This window comes from Nematolebias whitei, chromosome 19 (genome assembly GCF_014905685.2).
Source record: "Nematolebias whitei isolate Nwh7 chromosome 19, NemWhi1, whole genome shotgun sequence".
NCBI lineage: Eukaryota > Metazoa > Chordata > Actinopteri > Cyprinodontiformes > Rivulidae > Nematolebias > Nematolebias whitei.
In genome coordinates, this window is record NC_056516.1 from 38,581,194 (window position 1) to 38,600,918 (window position 19,725).

General features: G+C 46.8%; 4 protein-coding genes across 4 annotated transcripts in view; 1 reads left to right on the plus strand and 3 right to left on the minus strand.

Annotated features, from left to right (window-relative positions):
• Positions 1 to 1,231: 1,231 nt before the first annotated feature.
• On the plus strand, positions 1,232 to 5,596 carry klhl43 (kelch-like family member 43; the record flags this gene model as incomplete). Its single annotated transcript, XM_037693470.1, is given in 6 exon segments — positions 1,232 to 1,604; positions 1,682 to 1,830; positions 2,027 to 2,373; positions 3,553 to 3,852; positions 3,923 to 4,098; positions 4,173 to 5,596. Coding segments are annotated over 6 exon segments (2,070 nt in total). The 3' UTR covers positions 4,957 to 5,596.
• A 1,258-nt stretch (positions 5,597 to 6,854) lies between these two features.
• Positions 6,855 to 10,794, minus strand: rpl11 (ribosomal protein L11). Its single transcript, XM_037693358.1, has 6 exons — positions 10,732 to 10,794; positions 10,100 to 10,250; positions 9,909 to 10,015; positions 8,705 to 8,836; positions 7,557 to 7,667; positions 6,855 to 6,942 (listed from the first exon to the last, which is right to left on the minus strand). Exons 1-6 carry the CDS (start codon positions 10,735 to 10,737, stop codon positions 6,913 to 6,915), a joined length of 537 nt encoding a protein of 178 aa, XP_037549286.1. The 5' UTR covers positions 10,738 to 10,794; the 3' UTR covers positions 6,855 to 6,912.
• A 2,874-nt stretch (positions 10,795 to 13,668) lies between these two features.
• Positions 13,669 to 18,552, minus strand: LOC119425807 (elongation factor 1-alpha). Its single transcript, XM_037693355.1, has 8 exons — positions 18,471 to 18,552; positions 17,661 to 17,817; positions 16,057 to 16,236; positions 15,693 to 15,989; positions 15,467 to 15,617; positions 15,024 to 15,280; positions 14,690 to 14,924; positions 13,669 to 14,030 (listed from the first exon to the last, which is right to left on the minus strand). Exons 2-8 carry the CDS (start codon positions 17,802 to 17,804, stop codon positions 13,906 to 13,908), a joined length of 1,389 nt encoding a protein of 462 aa, XP_037549283.1. The 5' UTR covers positions 17,805 to 17,817; positions 18,471 to 18,552; the 3' UTR covers positions 13,669 to 13,905.
• A 157-nt stretch (positions 18,553 to 18,709) lies between these two features.
• Positions 18,710 to 19,725, minus strand: part of LOC119425808 (elongation factor 1-alpha-like) — a 2,440-nt gene continuing 1,424 nt past the window's right edge. The window contains exons 3-5 of the mRNA XM_037693356.1: positions 19,538 to 19,725; positions 19,224 to 19,458; positions 18,710 to 19,149 (exon numbers count right to left, since the gene is read on the minus strand). The exon at positions 19,538 to 19,725 is cut by the window's right edge and continues 37 nt beyond it. Coding sequence (XP_037549284.1) covers positions 19,028 to 19,149; positions 19,224 to 19,458; positions 19,538 to 19,725 — 545 coding nt within the window. The 3' untranslated portion in view covers positions 18,710 to 19,027. The remainder of the gene's footprint in view (positions 19,150 to 19,223; positions 19,459 to 19,537) is intronic.

Below are 19,725 nucleotides of genomic sequence, written 5' to 3' on the forward strand. Positions count from 1 at the left end.
TCAGAACCAGACCCCTCCATGTGGAGGTTCTGATGGGTCCACCTGTTCTCAGGGAGGATTAGAAAAGCAGCGCCTGTAACTCTGACCCCCCCACCCCACCCTCCATGTGACACCACCAACAGCTGCCAACCCCCCAGGTCCGTTTATTTCTGGGGAACCAGTCAACCGATACGAGCTATTTAAGGAGGACTGGACCGAGGGGGACCGTGTGCACGCCTCCCCTGGAGGGTTCAGAACTTATTAACTGGTCAGCGTTCGTCAAATGAATCAGATCATTTTAATAAAAACTTTTTACGAAGCAAAAAAACTGAAAACAATAAAATATTTTTCAATAAAAATAATAAAAACCTGAAAAGAGACAAAATAAAACCATAAACCGCCCGCCGCCTCAAACGTCTGTTAGCCCTCAGGTCCGAGTGGTGAATCACTCTCAGCTACCACCACACCAGCTTCAGCTCATCGTCGGTAACAGTGACCGACTTTTAGACGACTGCGATCAATTAGCTGTGGCGGCCATCTTGAATCATGAACTCCCACTTGACTTTCTGAAGGTTTCATCAAGATCCGTCCAGTGGTTCATGAGATATTTTGCTAACAAACGTTCCATTACACGATCGTCGCTCTCTAATGTCAACTGGATATAAATAAATAAAAATTAGAAGATATAAACTAAAAGTATTTTTAGTGTGAAGCTGAGAATTTGAAGAGATTTAAAGAACGATCCAACTAAAGTTAAACTCAACAGAACTCTTCGTTAAGTATAAATGTATAAAACTAGCTAAAAGCTAAAGTTAGCTACACTATAGCTAAAAGCTAAAGTTAGCTACACTATAACTATAAGCTCAAAGTAACAGACATAAAACTGAAGCTGACAAGTTCTCTAAGTTTCTGTTTGTGTAACTATTTAGTAAATAAAGTTAAATAATTCAAAAAGACAAATACTAAAAGTTGTAGCAGATCATTCCTGACGGAACATTTTGTTAAATAAAAAGGTTAAAATAAAATAAAGTTGTTTAGCAGCAAAAACAGGAAACTAAAGTGTACCCCCAGTTCTACCCAAAGGCCCCAGAAAACCTTGGACCGGCCCTGGACCAGCTGAATCCTGATGGAGCTGATCCTGAGTCTGACACCCCCCACCCCCACACACACATTTATTAAACCTAAACCTTTTTGTTCTTCCTTCAGGTGCTGTGTGCTTAACCATCGGCTGAACCATCGGCTGAACCATCAGCTGAACCTCTGATCTACAGCTGCAGCTCCATAACTACCATCATCAGCATCAATCAGAACATGGCACCCAAAAGGAAGGCCCCTCGTCAGAAGAAGGCCGCCATCGACTCCGTGGCTCAGGTTGCCATGGAGACAGCCTCAGCATCACTGAAGATAGAGCGCCGCGGTGACGGCGTGGTGGTGGTGGAGAGCGGTGTGAAGAAGATCGAGCAGATGGCGGCGCTGGACATCGCTCAGCTGAACAGCCTGAACCTGCCGCTGCCGCCGCCCGTCATCAGACCCGGGGAGCGCGGCCTGGGCCTGGGCAGCGAGCTGACCCGCCCGCTGCACGGCAGCGCCCTGCTGGAGGAGCTCAGCCGGATGCGCCAGGAGAAGTCCGTCCCCCTCGTGTTATTTACAGTTACCTTGTGTCTCCGTGTTGCCAGATGAGTGTCTCTGGTTCCTCCGGCAGGTTTCTCACGGACCTGGAGTTGGCCTGTAAGACGAAAGCCTTCGACGTTCACAAACTGGTCATTTCCTCCGTCAGCCAGTACTTCAGGGAGATTCTGGCCAAAGATCCTGGAATGAAGCGTTTGGAGCTGCCGTCCCTGTCCCCTCTGGGTCCGTTCAGTTTGTTACACAGAACCTTCAGGACTTCTTCACATTTACAGCCGACATGAACATCTTCACAGATCCGGAGCTAAAATGTGACTTTGAAATGTTTCACTTGATTCTGAGTCCAAACCGTTCGTTTCCCAACAGCCTGAGCGGACCTGAAGGCTCCGACGACGTTGACTTTGTCTCGTCTTCTCTGCAGGTCTTGCCAACGTGATCACCTTCGCCTACCTGGGACGCGTCCACATGTCCCTCTACACCATCGGCTGCACCGTCTCCGCGGCCGCCACCCTGCAGATCCCTCAGCTCCTCAAGATGTGCGTGGACTTCCTGCTGGCCGAGCTCAACGTGCAGACCTGCGTCTACATCTGGAACATCGCCGCCGCCTACGGCCTGCGGCCCGTGTGCGACGCCGCCCGCCGCTTCGTCCTGGAGAACTTCGTGCAGTTCGCCGAGACGCCGCTGTTCACGCAGCTGACCCTGGAGCAGATCTCCGCCTTCCTGCAGGACGACGCCCTGCTGCTGCCCTCGGAGGTCACGGCCTTCCAGGTCAGAGGTCAAACACGTTTGAGTTTGAAATTAAAATGTTAAGTTGTGCAGAACGACAGGACGACCGCTGACGCGTCTGCTTCTATTTACAACCAGACCTGAGACCAGACCTGAGACCAGCCGGCTCGGGTTCAAAACCTCCGGTTGTTCCTCACCGTTTTATTTTAAACACGGGTCTGAAATAGACGAGCAGCTGAGGACGAGTCCAACTGGACTGATCAGAACTCTTCCACTTGACTTCCTGTGACAAACCCGACACACAGAAGACGTTTCGGACTTTTATTTTCAGATAATTCCAGGAAGTGATTGAAACTATTTTACAGGATCAAACAAAACTGAACCCAAACAGAGTCCAGAGTCTGTTTTACAGGATCTCAGAGTCCAGGACCCACCAGGAGCAGCAGCACTTTCTGCTGCTCTGTAGCATGCAGGCGTGTTAACACACCACCAAGGTGGAAAGACATCAGCAATGACTGCAGAGAAGCAGCTGTCTGTCACTCTGGGGTCAAAGGTCATCACCGTTGTTTTACAGAGAAAAATTATTCACAAGTGGAAAACTTTAGAACAGCTGAGTCAGCAAAAATCACCCCGAAGGTCAGACCGTACAGTGCTCAGACTCTACAGGCCTCAGTCAGCAGGTCAAAGGTCATGGCTTCTTCTCCCCAAAAACCATGACACAAGTTTGGAAAGTTTTATCTGAACCACAAGACTTCTGGACCAGAACCAGACCAGAGGACAGATGATTACCCAGAATGCACTGCAGCTGTCAGCACGGTGGTGGAGGCTGATGGTCTGGGCCAGTCCGAGTGGACCAGAACTCCTCTGTACACCAAAGAGTTCTGGAGTCCAATGTGAGTCCATCTGTCCAACAGCTGGAGCTTGGACCAAACTGGGTCCAACAGGACCATGATCCAGAACCCAGCAGCTGATCTACAACAGAACGGGTCAGAAAAAGTAGAACCACTAGTCCAGTCGGAGTCCAGGACCTGAACCTGACTGAGATGCTGTGGTGGACCCTCAAAGAACTGAAGCAACAATGGAGGGAAGTGGGTCAGAACTCCTCCAGAACCATGAGACTGATGAAGTCCTGCAGAACCAGTTCTGCTGCTTCAGCCACGTGATGGAAACATGTAGATGGTTTCTGGATCTTGTGTTTAACTCTGCTGGTTTCTCCTTCAGCTCGCCATGAAGTGGTTGGACTTCGACGCCTCCCGGCAGGTCCACGCCTCCGACCTTCTGCTCCACGTCCGTTTTGAGACCATCCCCGCCAGCGAGCTGGTGAGCCAGGTCCAGCCGGTGCCCCGCATGATGCTGGACCCCCAGTGCCACCGCCTGCTGGTGGACGCCATGAACTACCACCTGCTGCCGCAGCAGCAGAACACGCTGCAGTCCCGGCGCACCCAGGTCCGAGGCAGCCAGCAGACCCTGCTCACCATCGGAGGACGCCCGTCTCTCACCGAGAGAGCTCTGAGCCGCGAGGTCGGTACCAACGACACCAGAACCCGAGACTTCCTTTCAGCACACCTCGCTGACCTCTGACCCTGTGCAGGTGCTGTGGAGGGACCCTCGAGAGGGAGGGGCCAGCTGGCGCCCCCTCACCCAGCTGCCGGCGAAGAGCTTCAACCAGTGCGTGGCCGTGATGGACGGCTTCCTGTACGTGGCGGGAGGGGAGGACCAGAACGACGCCCGGAACCAGGCCAAGCACGCCGTCAGCACCCTGAGCAGGTAACCCCCCCCCCCAAACACCTGACAGACCAGAGAGAACCGTTAAACTCAAACGTTGTTCCGGGGCCCCCCAGGTACGACCCCCGCTTCAACACCTGGCTCCACCTGGCCAGCATGCGGCAGCGCCGGACCCACTTCTCGCTGTCGGCCAGCGGCGGCCGCCTGTTCGCCATCGGCGGGCGGAACGTGGAGGGTCTGCTGGCCACGGCCGAGAGCTACCTGCCCTCCTCCAACACCTGGCAGCTGCGCGCCCCCATGGAGGCCCCCCGCTGCTGCCACGCCAGCACCACCCTGCCCTCCGGAGACATCCTGGTGACCGGCGGCTACACCAGCTGCGCCTACTCGCGCTCCGTGTGCCGCTACAGCGTGGAGGCCGACACCTGGACCGAGCAGGCCCCCATGGAGACCCCCCGGGGCTGGCACTGCTCCGCCACGCTCGGAGGGAGGGTCTACGTGGTGGGCGGGAGCCAGCTGGGGCCGGGGGCGGAGCGGGTGGACGTCCTGTCGGTGGAGGTGTTCTCCCCAGAGAGCGGGTCGTGGAGCCGGGCCGCGCCCCTCCCCCTCGGGGTGAGCACCGCCGGCCTGGCGCCGCTGGCCGAGCGGCTCTACCTGCTGGGGGGCTGGAACGAGGCCGAGAAACGCTACAAGGCCGCCGTGCAGATCTACGAGCCCGCCACGGACAGCTGGTCCAGAGCCGAGGACCTCCCCGAGCCCACGGTGGGGGTCTCCTGCTGCGCCCTGACCCTGCCGCCCCGCCACGCCCCCCGCCGGCAGCAGCACCGCAACACGCCGGAGCAGGCCGGGAAGAGCCGGAGCCGAGAGAGCAGCGAGACCCCGGCTCAGACCAGCAGGGCGTAGGAAGACCCGGGAAGACCCGGGTCACAGCGGACCGCTTCCTTTTTATCCAAAAGTCAAAGATCAAAGAGCCAGGACGGTGTGAAACGTTGAAACTGATTTCAATTCAACCGAACGTTAAATTATTCGTTTCAGCACAAAACGTTACTTTCTACCATTATTTCAAAATAAAAGCTGAATTCTTGAGTCAGAAAAGAAAAAGTTGGTCTGATCTGAAATTTAAAAATAAATCAACGTTTTTATTCTAGTGGTTGTTTTAATGACGAAGAAGCAGTCTGAACACGATCAGAACCAGAACCGGGTCGTGGACCTGGTCTGCAGGAAGAGAAGCTGCAGGGTCTGAAGGTTTTAATGTGAAAGAGCTGAAGATGGATTTTATGAGATGAGCGGAGCAGAAAGAGCGACGAAGGTGAAATTTGAAGAATGTTTCTAGTTTTATTTGTTCTGTGGAGCCAACGTGAAGAAACGTGTTCAATGATAAAATATAAAAACCTTCGACAGGAGCAGCTTTAAACCAAATGAGACGAAGAACGTTTGTTACTTGAAGCCTCCGGCAGGTGGAAACATTTATTTATTTATTTTCAGAGGCTCGTTCTGTGAATAAATCTGTTCTGGACTCTGAATAAAAACATTTTGATCAGAACTTATTGATTCTGGTTTTATTTATTAAATCAGTCATGAAGCTAAAACTTCAGGTTTGATTCACGTCTCGAGAGTTTATAGTTTGTACCGTTAATCAATTTGTTTAAATTTAGTATAAAAACTAATTTAACACGTCACCCTCAGCTCTTTGAATCACTAAACTCACATCATTGAAAACGATGTTTTTGAAACTTAACGAGCTGCAGATTGAGATTAGAAGATAATCCCACCACCGCCCTCTTGTGGTGAAGAAGCTGCACAGCAGCCTCCTGGAAAAGTTTCAAAGCTGCCTTTTCTCCATCTCTACATTTTATTGAAACTATTGTTTTTCCGTTTGGATTCTTAAAAAAAGTTTTTTTAAAAGCTCGGGGTTTCCTCACTCACAAAACCTCTGCAGAGAGTGGTGAAGGCTGCACAGATGTTGGAGTCAGTCTCCCCACCATCACAGACATCTACACCTCCAGATGCAGGAAGAGGACCACCTGCATCATGAAGGACCCCACTCACCCAGCACACATACTTTTTGCCCCACTCCCCTCAGGAAGGAGGTTGAGGAGCATCAAGTGTAGAACCACTAGACTGAGGAACAGCTTCTACCCTGAGGCTGTTAGACTCATGAATCTCCAACTAGAATAATCACTGTGATGACACTTATCTGTGCTGCTGATTATCCATGCTGCTGCTGATCTTTCCTTTTTACTGCTGTGCTCACACCCATCTACTCAAGTTCGGGCTGCTCTTTAATATACTGCGTTATTTTACATTGTTAGTGTTTAACACGTATCTTAGATCCTTATTTAGTTTTATATTTTTGATTGTAACTGGGACCCTGAGTACACAATTGTGTTCCACCTCGTGTACCACGTGATGCGACAACAAAGAACCTTGAAAAACATTTTATATTTTTTTTATTCTGTTTCTAAGACAATTGTTTAAAGAGCTAAAAAAAGCACTTTATAGACGACGGTCTTTAATTTAAGACATAAAAACAGACGAGCTGCAGGTTCGATCACAAGTGAATAAAAACTGACGAGGAACCAACAAACGGTTCAGAACCGATTCCAGCCGACGTTTTCCTCAAGGCAGAGTTTTCACAAACTTTACTTTTTATCCAGATTATTCAGTTTTCTTGTAAACTCGTCCGTCCTCCCATCGCACTCCTGATTTTTAATATTTGACATGAACATGAAGCTTGAAACGTGTCACGAGATCCAGTTCAGAGTCTAAAGGTTTTCTGGACAGAGTAAAACCACGAGAGCTTTTTGAGTTTTCTGGTTTATTTGTTTGTCACAAGAACGAAGATGAGCAGGAGCGCCGTTACTTCCCGGGGAGGATGATGCCGTCGTACTGAAAACAGAGAAAAGTTCGGTTCAACAGTTTATAACGACGTCAACGTTCATCCACTTACAAACATCTGTACTGCGTGTTCAAGCGAACACGTGAAAAAATGATTCTGGGTCAAAATCCTCAAGATTTTTTAAATTTATATTTCAACAATAAATTTACGCTAGAGTGAAAATCACAACTTTCACCTTAAAGTTTCTAAAACGGTTTAATTTGTGGTGAATCTGAGCGGCTAAACTTTTGTCTTTAAGAGATTTAAACCGTCTGAAGAGACAAAACACGATTTCTTAACCAAGGTGTAAAATAAAAAGAGCTCCGTTTCACCGAGTTAAATAAAAACACAAAGAGTTGAGGAGAAAAACATTCAGGTCTCCTGAAGCTCTCAGAGCTGAACCTTTGAAACTTTACAGAAACGTTAAAAATGATCTGGAGCTTCGAGAAGTTCACACTTTCAGTGAAAAATGTTTGAACTTGAACTGAATGAGAAGCGTGCACAAAGCCCAGATGTTAAAGCGGGTCGGTTCTGAGGTGCGGCGTTTTAACGTTTGATCCACAGCTGCGACCCGACCGGACGTTCTGACCCGAGGTCGAGCCTGAAGCAGCTCGTGTGGACTCACCTTCTGCTGGAACCAGCGCATGGCCTCCTCTTTGCGGATGCGGTGCTTGAAGCCGATGCGGCCTTGTTTCCGCTTCTTGTCGGCGATGCTGAAACCGGGTCTGCCCAGAACCTGGACGGGGAGAGAGAACGGGCTCAGGACGGAATCGATTTGGACCCAGAAGTCAGTTTCTGAAACGTTCGGCTCGTTTTCATGAAAACACTTAAATGAACTCTCTGAAGAATTTAAACTAATTTAAATATTTAACACTTTGATGCCGAGGGTCAACGAGCCGCCGCCAGAACTCAGGAGGTTCTGAAAATACGGGCTCTCCTTTCATTACACGCATGACACAGACGTTTGTCCCACTAAAACTCTGTTCTCGTGTCTGCAGGACATCAAAGTGTGGATGGTTGAACTTGTTAAAGTTCAGAGAGACGGACTGAGGTCTCTGGAGACTCCCAGTGCAGATGCTGCTTCCTCGGCCCAGCACATCAGGCCAGCTGTTACAAACCTGGGGTCAAAGAGGATGCTGGACTAAAATTAAAAACCACACGAGAGCCGTTGTTAAAACCAGTCCAGGCTAAGGTGAAGCTGATTCTTTCTGCGCAGCATTTCAAACACTAGTTCAGGTCTTTGTGAGCACTCGGCTGGAACTCCACAGGAATCATCGACTCGTGCGTCTCTCGGCTGCAGAAGGTCCAGACGCTGCTGCGCGGCTTTCAACTGGCGCACGACGGTTTGACCGCACCTCTCCCGTCTCATCCTCCCTGCACCGGCTGCCCGTACATTCCAGGATTCATTTAAATTGTTTTGCTTTCAACGCTCTTGATGGACTTGCCCCGCCCCATCCGTCCGAGCTGCTACGTCACCCTCTGGATCCCTCAGGTCATGTGATCAGCTGCTCCACGTGCTGAAGACGCAGCAGCTCAGAGGAGACGGAGCTTTTACTGCTGCAGCTCCTGCACCGAGGAACGACCTTCAGAGACCATCACACTCTTCTGTCTGTTTTTAAATCCTTCTTAAAACCATCTCTGACCTCTGACCCCACCAGAGATGTTGACTTTTAATTATTATAATCGTTCTTTATTGTCTGATTGTTTTATTATGTGAACAGCACTTTGGTCTTGAGGGTGTTTAAAAAAGCTGCGATGGTTCTGGAGTCTCACCACGTAGAAGTCCAGTCCGTAGATCCCGATGCTGGGGTCGTACTTGATGCCCAGATCGATGTGCTCCTGGATGCCGAAGCCAAAGTTTCCCGTGTCGGAGAAGTTGTTCTTCCTCAACTCGTACTCGCGCACCTGAAAGAGTCGGACATCTTTTAACTCGTCCGCCTTTAGTTACCTGGACCAAAGACTCAAGACTTTCGTTTTCTTACATTTTCACTTTAATCTCAAATATAAATCAACTGAACTGGAGTAAAAGTGTCGAAGATAAAAACCTTCAGCAGATGAACAGTATCCAGGTCGAGTTTTGAAATAAAGTTAAAAATGTAAAATTAAAATCTAAACTACTCAGTTTCTGACAGTAGCTTCTATTTCAAGAGTAAATGACAAGTTTTGAAACATAAAAAATAAACTATTTGTATTTCTACTGGATTATTTTCTGGCTGTGACCAGATGAAATTACAACAAACAGACGATCGTCACATGAACCACTTTGGTCCTGTCCATGTTCAGATGATCCGTCCTGCCAGAACGCAGTTATTTCTACAGACTGATGTTTACAGATCAACCTGCAACAGGTAAGATACTAACGTCTACATAATAAATTAAATCAGTGCAGCCAAACTCCTTCGAGCTCAACCAGCCTCAGAACCAAAGAGGAAGAAACGTGTTAAACTTCATTTTGCAGCAGCTTTCGTGCTCGTTTGCACGACTTCAGCATCAAATAAACTGAATCCATTTCACTTGTTGCAACACTGACGGTTCAACAGCGACAACGTTTTTCTTCAGCAACTCTTCTCCGGGTCACACTAGAATAATCACTGTGAAAAACCATATCATGTTGCTGCTGATCTGTTTCATGTTGCTGCTGATCTGTTTCATGTTGCTGCTGATCTGTTTCATGTTGCTGCTGATCTGTTTCAATGTTGATATGTTCATGCGTGCACATCTGCTCACAGACTCATGTTCATGTTTGTGCTGATGTTCAATGTTTTATGTTATGAGTGCTTAGTGTATATTTAGTTCATGTTTTTCTTAGTTCATATCTTAGATGTTATTACTGTTTTTCTTATACATTTTATTGTTGGATGTAACTGGGACCCTGTGTACATAATTTCGCTCCACCACATGTACCACATGAGGTGCGAATGACAATAAAGAAACTCTGACTCTGACAAACTGCTCAGGATGAGAAGCGTGCGCTCACCTTCAGCCCCTTCTCCAGGATCTCCTCTGCTTTGGCTCCACGGACCGTGCAGTGAACGGCAATCTTTTCATTTCTGCGAATACCGAAGGACCTCACGGTGTAGCGAGCTGCAGAGCCAAGAAAAACACAAATGTTACGACCCAAGTCTGACATTGTGCGTTCAGAACCGTGTCCCTGGGCGGAAGACGGACCCTTGGAGAAGACGGGGGTCTGTCCTGTGAGCTGCTCCAGCACCTTGGCAGCTCGGGTCAGTCTGTCTCCGCTCTCTCCCACACAGATGTTCAGGCACAGCTTGCGGATGCGGAGCTCTCTCATGGGGTTCTCCTTCTTCTCACCCTGGTCCTGAGCAGCAAAAACAGACTTTTAGTGAACAAACAGCAGCTGACAGGTCAACCTTCACACCCGTCAGCTGCTGAACCCGCCGGAGGACATGTCCCAACACATCTCCGCTGCTGAGGCTGTCGCACAAATTACGTGCTTGACATTAAATTAAAAACTTCCTATCTGCTGAACACTGCACAGAGTAAACAAGTTTAAAGCTTCGGAGTCTTAACTCTCCTTCAGAGTTTTATTTATCACCGGAAGTGTCACAGAAAAGGCAGTTTAACAGCGGCTAGCCTGTTAGCATCGCCCGTATTTATTGTAATAACATTATTTTCTGACGTTTATTTAACAAATGCGGCTTTAAATAAAATCTCCATCATGGAGTCTGAATGTCTGAACTCCGATCAGCGTCCAAAGTGACTCCACAGCTCCGATGATGACGGATTTCTACGGTAACTTTATGTCTGATGCAAAACGCTCGATGTGAGCCGCTACTCACCGCCATGTTGGATCGCTAAGAAAAGGGCTAATCACTTCCGGCGGGAAGCCTTTATACATGTGTGTCCGTCTGGAATCAAGGTGAAGGAAACAACACGCTGTAATATAAAGTTCCTCTTGCCAAAATGTTTTTATATTTAGTTCATTTAGTAAAAGTGTGTATGTAAATTTGTAAAATGACTACGAAAGATATATTGAATGCATTTCCTGGTAACAATTTTAATAAAAAAATCTGAAACTACATTTGGTTCAAAAAGATAAAATAAAAATTCTTACATTTTCACTTTCTCTCTCAGATGTAATCAACCCTAAATTGAATTTATTAGAGTCAAAGAAAAAGTGTTGGAGGTAAAACCTTCAGCAGATGAACAGTATCCAGGTTGAGTTTTGAAATAAAGTTAAAAATGTAAAATTAAAATCTAAACTACTCAGTTTCTGACAGTAGCTTCTATTTCAAGTGTAAATGACAAGTTTTGAAACATAAAAAATAAACTATTTGTATTTCTACTGGATTATTTTCTGGCTGTGACCAGATGAAATTACAACAAACAGACGATTTTCACATGAACCACTTTGGTCCTGTCCATGTTCAGATGATCCGTCCTGCCAGAACTCCGTCATTTCTACAGACTGATGTTTAAAGATCAACCTGCAACAGGTAAGATACTAACGTCTACATAATAAATGTAATCAGTACTTCAGCATCAAATAAACTGAATCCATTTCACTTGTTGCAACACTGACGGTTCAACAGCGACAACGTTTTTCTTCAGCAACTCTTCTCCGGGTCACACAAACTGCTCAGGATGAAAAGCGTCCGCTCACCTTCAGCCCCTTCTCCAGGATCTCCTCTGCTTTGGCTCCACGGACAAATAAAGAAAAATATTTGGACTATTCTTCACATAAAATCATTAAAATAAATAAAAATTTCTGAACCTTTTACCTAAAATAACTTTTTTAAATAACGAGGCTTGAGACTGCACTAATGCGTGCAGTAGTTTTCACACAATAAACCGATTGTTTACAGTTATCACTCAACCTTTATTTAGACAGGTAAATCCCATTAATTATGTTAAGTTATGTCATTAATTAATAAAATGAATATTTCCCAGCTCGTCTCCTAATTCAGTTCAATTCAGTTTATTATATAACGCCAGGTCACTACAGAAGTCGTCTCACTGAACAGACGTTTCTGTCCCCTCTTGTCTCCTCAGGTCCTGAGCAGGTCCCTGACCTCTGACCTCTGACCTCGACCTTCTCCAAGTAGCTGCTGGAGGTGAGGACGTCTGCAGCCTGGAAGATGTTCTGACCGCTGCTCCTCAGGAACCTCAGCAGGTTCTCTCTGGGGTCGTTGACCAGCCCAGCGCCGGTCCGTCTGACGGATCTTCAGGTCTTTGTTGTTGAGTTTGATCCAGTGGACCAGGTCAGGGGACGGGGACAGAGCAGTGGACCAGGTCAGGGGACGGGGACAGAGCAGTGGACCAGGTCAGGGGACGGGGACAGAGTCCTCAGCCAGGACAAGAGACGACGATGAGTCATACTGATGAAGATCAAGTGTCAGAGGGATGAGCTGTTTCACCAGAGGGCGTGTCTCTGCTGCTGTCCCACAGGTGGGGGACATGGAGACAGTCCGTCCTCTCTGTCCATCCTCCTTTTGTCTCAGATCACAGGAACAAACTGCAGCTGAACCACGAAGATGTTTCATTTGGTCCCAAACTTTTTACGACTGTGTTTTTCATGTCGGCAAATATTTTACTAACAGATCTGTTGACGAACCAGGAGTGGTTCTGAAGGTTCTCTACGCTGAGGACACATTTAAGGGAAAGACCAAACAGGAAATAACTTCAGTCTCATTATTATATTCGTCACTAAAGCAGAAAAATCTTTTCCAAACATCCAAATCTGTTCAAGAACAAATAAAACCTTAAACACCAGCTGCTCCAATAACTGATCAACTGATCAATAGACCACAAGAACTCCACAGAAACCTTCAGGCTGCAGCTCTCACCTGCACAGGTAGGAGGTGCTCCGCTCTGATTGGCCGACAAGAAGTTTATTTTGTGTAAAATTCACCAGATCAGCTGAAAATATGAACGTTTCATGTTTTTAAGCTTTTGGTTCCAGAGTTCAGCAGATTGTCTCTGATCATCGCTGCAGTCAGACCTTCTGTTTGTTTGTTTGTTTGTTTGATGCAACGTTCAGTTTTATTTATCTCTGCACTTTGTTCCTCTTCTTTCGTTGCAGTTCAAGCTGGAATATAAAATTCATTTGATGGCGTAGGATCTTTAAATTTACACAACTTGTTCAGAAATGCAGCCAAATAAAAGAACAGAGAAGCTGAGCGAGCTCAACTGTTCATCCTAAAAGTCTGAACTTTGTGGCCCCCCAGTCCAGGAGCTGGGCACCTCGAGTCTCTGGACTTCTTGTCCTCTTCAGGACCAAACTGCTGCAGCTGCTTCAGGTTGGACGCTCGCGTGCAGCAACATGTAAATCATTTCGTCACACGGATCTAAATGTTGTCAGACTGAGAGAACTCGTCTCTTTAACAGTTCTCTGCATGAACCTGCTCCTTGTTCTGTCGTAACGTGACTGTTGTGTAATTCTAACACGGTTTCAGGGCTGTTCAATTACTCAGGGGCCACAGTTACTGAAAACCAACAGGGGCCGGACATCCAGCACTTTGTTTAATGGTTTAAAATCTAGTTTTATTTCACATGAACCCACTGGTGGACCGAACTCAACTCATGCGTGGACCTGATTTGGCCCCCGGACCACCAGTTGAGTTTTCGTCACCAAGTTGATGAGACTTAAAGAAAACGAACCCATCGGCCCTATAAACCATTTTTCTAGAGAAACTGATCCTAATTAGTGTTTGACCTTTATTGACCATCTGTCTCTGATGAGCTCAAGCTTTAAATAAAACCCAAGAAAGACGTCGTCGTTTGGCAAAGTTTGAGATTTTTATTGTTTTGGCTTCAGCTTAATGATCAGCGCAGCTTCCTGTCGAAGGCGCAGACCTTCCTTTCCTGCGGAAACTTTTGCGATGAGCTTTAATGAGCTTTAGCCAGTCCTTGAGCAGAGAGCTGAGCCTCAGAGGCGACGGCGCCGGGTGATGTCGGGGAGACGGGCCGGCCCGCTGAGACAAGACTTCACGTTGGTCGTCCTGCACAAACATTCATTTCTTCTTCTCTGCCTTCTGTGCAGATTTGGTGACCTTTCCACCGGAGGCGGCCTTCTTCTCCACGGATTTGATGACGCCGACGGCCACCGTCTGCCTCATGTCACGAACCGCAAAACGCCCTGAGGAGCAAAAACACACGTCTTTGACTCTGCACACACTGAACAAACACAAATTATACAAATATATAGAGAAGTAGTCATCTTTAAGAAAACGCACACAAAATGGCAACTAAATTTAACAAAGATACTAAATAAATCAAAAAGGAAATTACAAGTGCTGCAGACAAATTTCAGACATAATTTTCACTTTAAATTCACATTAAAGCAGAAAAAACATTTAAATCTATGAGTACGTCTGAATACCAACAGAATATGATAAAAAAAAAAGATTTAAAAATACATTAAAAAAATTTTATCTGCTTAAAATACGTTTTCTAAACTTTTGAGACTCGTTTGGGGGCGTGGACCAAAGGTGGGTGGAGTCTGACAGACAGTGGACCAATCAGAGCAGAGTAAACTGTTTCCTTGACTATTAAAATAATTAACTCAATATCTGTTTTACACTCAATCTGTATCTATTCTAAAATAAAATTGTCAATTTTATAGTTAAAAAAGTCATTTGTAATGTTAAAATAATTATAAATATGCTATTCCTCCATCTTTATTAGTTATTGTTTATTTTTTATCAAATTTAAAGGATAATAATCACAGGTTCAGCAGTCAGGTGCTTCACCATGGTCACTTTTTAATGCCTGATCAACTCAGAGGGGTCGACTCACCCAGGGGGGGGTACTGAGAGAAGCTCTCCACACACATGGGTTTTCCAGGCACCATGGTGATGATGGCGGCGTCTCCAGACTTCAGGGCCTTGGGGTTGTCCTCCAGCTTCTTGCCGGAGCGACGGTCGATCTTCTCCTTGAGCTCGCTGAACTTGCAGGCGATGTGGGCGGTGTGGCAGTCCAGCACGGGGGCGTAACCCTGGGAGATCTGACCGGGGTGGTTCAGGATGATGACCTGCAAAAGACAGCCATGTTACAAATATCCTCCTAATGAACCGCCAACAGCTACCTGTGGTCCAACGAAGGCGAGCCCGAGCCACTTCCTGCGTCTCACCTGAGCGGTGAAGTTTTCGGCGGCCAGAGGCGGGTCGCTCTTGCTGTCGCCGGCCACGTTCCCACGGCGGATCTCCTTCACAGACACGTTCTTGATGTTGAAGCCAACATTGTCGCCGGGCATAGCCTCGGGCAGAGACTCGTGGTGCATCTCCACAGACTTCACCTCAGTGGTCAGGTTGGGGGGGGCAAAGGTCACCACCATGCCGGGCTTCAGGACACCGGTCTCAACACGGCCGACGGGAACGGTTCCGATACCTGAGAGAGCAGGAGGACGATCAGTTTACAGAAATACGGACCCTGCAGCGTTGCAGGATGGTAGCACCAGCTGGTCATCATCACCAAGAAGAGAAAGGCTCTGTTAGCAAAATATCTCATTCACATCAGAGGTGTCATTTCAGTCGTTTTGGTTATTTTCCATCAAACGATGAACAGAAGCCTCACCGCCGATCTTGTAGACGTCCTGCAGAGGCAGACGCAGGGGCTTGTCGGTGGGACGGGACGGGGGCAGGATGGAGTCCAGGGCCTCCAGCAGGGTCACGCCTGTGGCTCCGCCCTCTTTACGCTCAATCTTCCATCCCTTGAACCAGTTCATCTGAAAACAAAGAGATAAAATGAGGTGATTATCGAAGTAAAGGGCTAAGATCCCATGAAGGTTCCTGTGGCTCACCTTGTCGCTGGCCTCCAGCATGTTGTCTCCGTGCCAACCAGAGATGGGGACGAAGGCCACGGTGGCAGGGTTGTAGCCGATCTTCTTGATGTAGGCGCTCACTTCCTTTTGGATTTCCTCGAATCGTTTCTGGCTGTAAGGGGGCTCGGTGGAGTCCATCTTGTTGACACCGACGATGAGCTGCTTGACGCCCAGGGTGAAGGCCAGCAGGGCGTGCTCACGGGTCTGACCGTTCTTGGAGATACCGGCCTCAAACTCACCGACGCCGGCAGCAACGATCAGCACAGCGCAGTCGGCCTGAGGGACGGAGCCGAGTTAGACCAAACACTCACTGCAGAAGTTTGGGTTTGTGGAGATCCATTACCTGGGAGGTACCAGTGATCATGTTCTTGATGAAGTCCCTGTGTCCAGGAGCATCAATGATGGTCACGTAGTACTTGCTGGTCTCGAACTTCCACAGAGCGATGTCGATGGTGATACCACGCTCACGCTCGGCCTTCAGTTTGTCCAACACCCAGGCGTACTTGAAGGAGCCTTTGCCCATCTGTGAAGACAGCAAAGTTCCTTAATGACCCCACTGAGTAATCTGATCATAATCTGATTTTAATATTTGATGTTTATATCTGCACTAATTAACTTTATTCTGCATATTGTAATAAAAACCTCACAAATTAATCCATTTATTATCTAACGTGGATTTACAAATCTGTATTTAGACTAATAACTGTTTATATATATATATATTTGACTAAATAAATTATACTTATGCTTACTTTTATTATCAATTATTAATGCTTTAACTCTAAATGAATGGAATTTGTTTGATCATTTATGCTTTATTTTATTTTAACGAAAAGACTGAAGGACAGTTATTATCCACTTGCTGTCAGATTACTGAACTCTCAATAAAAACACTGAACAACTGACAATAACTTTGCACCGAGCCACATCTGTGACGACTAATATGTTTATTATTTATTGCTGCTGCACCATGTGGCTGTATCATGTATGATACGGTATCTATGTATGTACCATCATAATTCAATCTCAGTGTCACCACCTGTGCAATAACCTGTCACACAACCTGTGTAGTTTATGAGCAATATATATAATGTGCATTTTAGCTTATATTACTATATCAAAATACTTATTCATACAAACGTGTCCTACTTGCACCGTTATATTCTACTATGTTGTTGTTTACTCTCTCTCTTTAGGACCTTGTAAATATTATAATTACTTTTTCACTTTTTGGTATTTTATTTTGTACCCTTATTGCATGATTTAGTATTTTACCGTTTGTTTGTTCTTTGTTTTTAGTGAGTCAGATCTGCTCTTGTCATCCTGAGCATTTCATTGTACCTGCATATGACAAACCCAACTTGAACCTAAATGTCACTTAAATTATATTAATGTGCCAAATCAAGAGGAATATAATCACCAACTGATACGAAACAGCTAATCAAGATATTATTACAATTTAAAGGTGTTGAAATATTTTAGTGTTTGTGCCAAATTTCTGAACATTTATGCGATCAAACAAAAGTCCAGCATTTCACAGGAGTCTAAACCTAATCATCTTATCAAACGTCAAAAACAACCTTTAATTTGTTCAGTTTGTGACTCATTGAGTTATAGTCTTTGTTCTTTCTACCATCACTTATTTTGATTATGTTCAGCTCCAAAACTCCATCTGTTGCAGATGATTTCCTTAATAATGAAAAGCACAGCTTGGGTCATGTGTCCTTGAGAAATCTCAGCTACAAATACCAAATTTAAATTCAGATTTATAAACGTTTTGTGTTTTAGGGTCACTCAGGTGTGGCAGCCATTTTGAACGAAATTAAAAAGTAGTATTAAACTGTAAAGGGGCTTTAATGTGAGAACTTTCCTGGTTATTTTGTTGCGGTGCAGTGACAGCAGGCGGCCGCTGGGGGGCGGCAGAGCCCGCGCGCGTCGTGGACCTACCTCGGCCGCCTCCTTCTCGAACTTCTCGATGGTTCTCTTGTCGATCCCTCCGCACTTGTAGATCAGGTGGCCGGTGGTCGTGGACTTGCCGGAGTCGACGTGGCCGATGACCACGATGTTGATGTGGATCTTTTCCTTTCCCATTTCGATTCAACGGCTAGAAACAGAATCACGGAAACCTTTAAAAATAATTTTTCTGTTAAAAACCGAAGAACGCCCGACGGAAGCCATGCCTCCGCGGACCTAAGCGACGAGCTGATTTAAGTCACGTGAAGCATCATCCATCAGCCCCGTCTAAAAAAAGGCGCTTGTTCCCGACGCCATTTAATAGTCAAATAAACTTTGTAATAATCAAAAGACAACCAAACCGAATTTAATATCGTTTAGAATTGCATTTAAATCATTGAAATGTTATGAAAACATTTCCAGGATTAAGGACGTCTGGGGAGGGGGGGGGACTTTGACCGGTGAACATTTTTCGACACAACACCAGTCACGCAGCACAGCCGGTCAGTCCTCCATGTTGCTCCGCAGCCGCCATGTTGTATCTGACGGGAGCGCGCTCCGCGTTCATAAAAGGTAAAGACGACAAATCTTATTTATGGGTTTCAACCCTTCCATGCAATAAATCACGGGTTTATCAGTGAAAAGATCTTAGATTTAAACACGTGCAGCTCAGACGGAGTCAACATTGACATCTAAAAGCCATGCAACACATTTTTAATTCATTAACTGAACAGTCACCCTAAACATCTGCAGACTAATCAAGACTTCAAACATGCTTTTCTAAATCAGGAGACATTGACCAACCTGTGCCCAGCAACTAACACGAAATCCTCGCTTAAAGAGGCAAAAGGACAGAATGTGGTGCGCACAGAGCTTTTATACGGCAGCAGAGGGGGAGGGCTGCGCAGACTCGCTTCGTCTCAAAGTGAAGTCGGGGGGCCATTGGCTGCGGCTCGCGTCTCCTGGGGAGACGATTGGAGGACGAGCGCGTCACGGGTCAGAACAGCTGGTCTGACACACACTGAAGGATACAGACAAGCCAATTGCAATTTTTTCAGAGATTTATTTTTCATTAGTTACCAGCTGCTTCTTTTCCAATTAATTTGTGGCGTTTAAAGAGAAGAGATACAGTTCTAAACCATTTCCAACTTAAACTGAGGCACCATCCTGTGAAATTAGGCGACAATGCCACAAAGTTTTTTCCTGCGAAAACTCTTTCGATGGGTTTTAATCAGCATAAGCCAGTCCTTGAGTAGAGAGCTGTGCCTCAGAGAAGATGACCCATGATGGTGAGAGATGGGGGAGGACGCGGCCCGCAGCTGCCGGCACACGACACCTCGCTGGACGTCCTGCACGACCATTCATTTCTTCTTCTGGGCCTTCTCTGCAGCCTTGGTTGTCTTTCCGGCGACGTCCTTGGTGTCCACAGCTTTGATGACGCCGACGGCCACGGTCTGCCTCATGTCACGCACGGCAAAACGACCTGAGAGGACAGGTGAGCTCGAGTCAGAGAACTGACCTTCTACACTGAAAATGGACTTCTGAGCAGAAACCTACCGAGGGGAGGGTAGTTTGAGAAGGGCTCCACAACCATGGGCTTCTGTGGGATCAGTTTGACGATGGCAGCGTCTCCAGACTTGACAAACTTGGGGTTGTCCTCAAGCTTCTTGCCAGAACGACGGTCGATCTTCTCAATCAGCTCCTTGAACTTGCAAGCGATGTGAGCGGTGTGGCAGTCCAGGACGGGGGCGTAACCCTCGTTGATCTGGCCTGGGTGGTTCAGGATGATGACCTACGAAGACGAGAAGTTAAGACGTCTACCCTGAAGTCTGCATCTCCAAACGGACGTTTGTCAGGAAGTGCACACCAACCTGAGCGTTGAAGCTGTCGGCAGCCTTGGGTGGGTCGTTCTTGCTGTCACCGGCGACGTATCCACGACGGATTTCCTTCACGGAGACGTTCTTGACATTGAAGCCCACGTTGTCACCAGGCACAGCCTCAGGCAGAGACTCGTGGTGCATCTCCACAGACTTTACTTCAGTGGTCAGGTTGGGGGGGG

Coding starts and splice junctions, on each gene's coding strand:
- rpl11 (XM_037693358.1), bottom strand. Junction 8,837..9,908: donor TCCTGGAGAAGGGGCTGAAG/GTGAGCGCACGC, acceptor CGACTCTTTCAG/GTGCGCGAGTACGAGTTGAG. Junction 6,943..7,556: donor TGCGCTGGTTCCAGCAGAAG/GTGAGTCCACAC, acceptor CTCTGTTTTCAG/TACGACGGCATCATCCTCCC.
- LOC119425807 (XM_037693355.1), bottom strand. CDS start 17,804: ATGGGAAAGGAAAAGATCCACATCAACATCGTGGTCATCGGCCACGTC. Junction 16,237..17,660: donor TCGAGAAGGAGGCGGCCGAG/GTAGGTCCACGA, acceptor CTGTCTTCACAG/ATGGGCAAAGGCTCCTTCAA. Junction 14,031..14,689: donor CTCTCAGTACCCCCCCCTGG/GTGAGTCGACCC, acceptor TTTGCTCCTCAG/GGCGTTTTGCGGTTCGTGAC.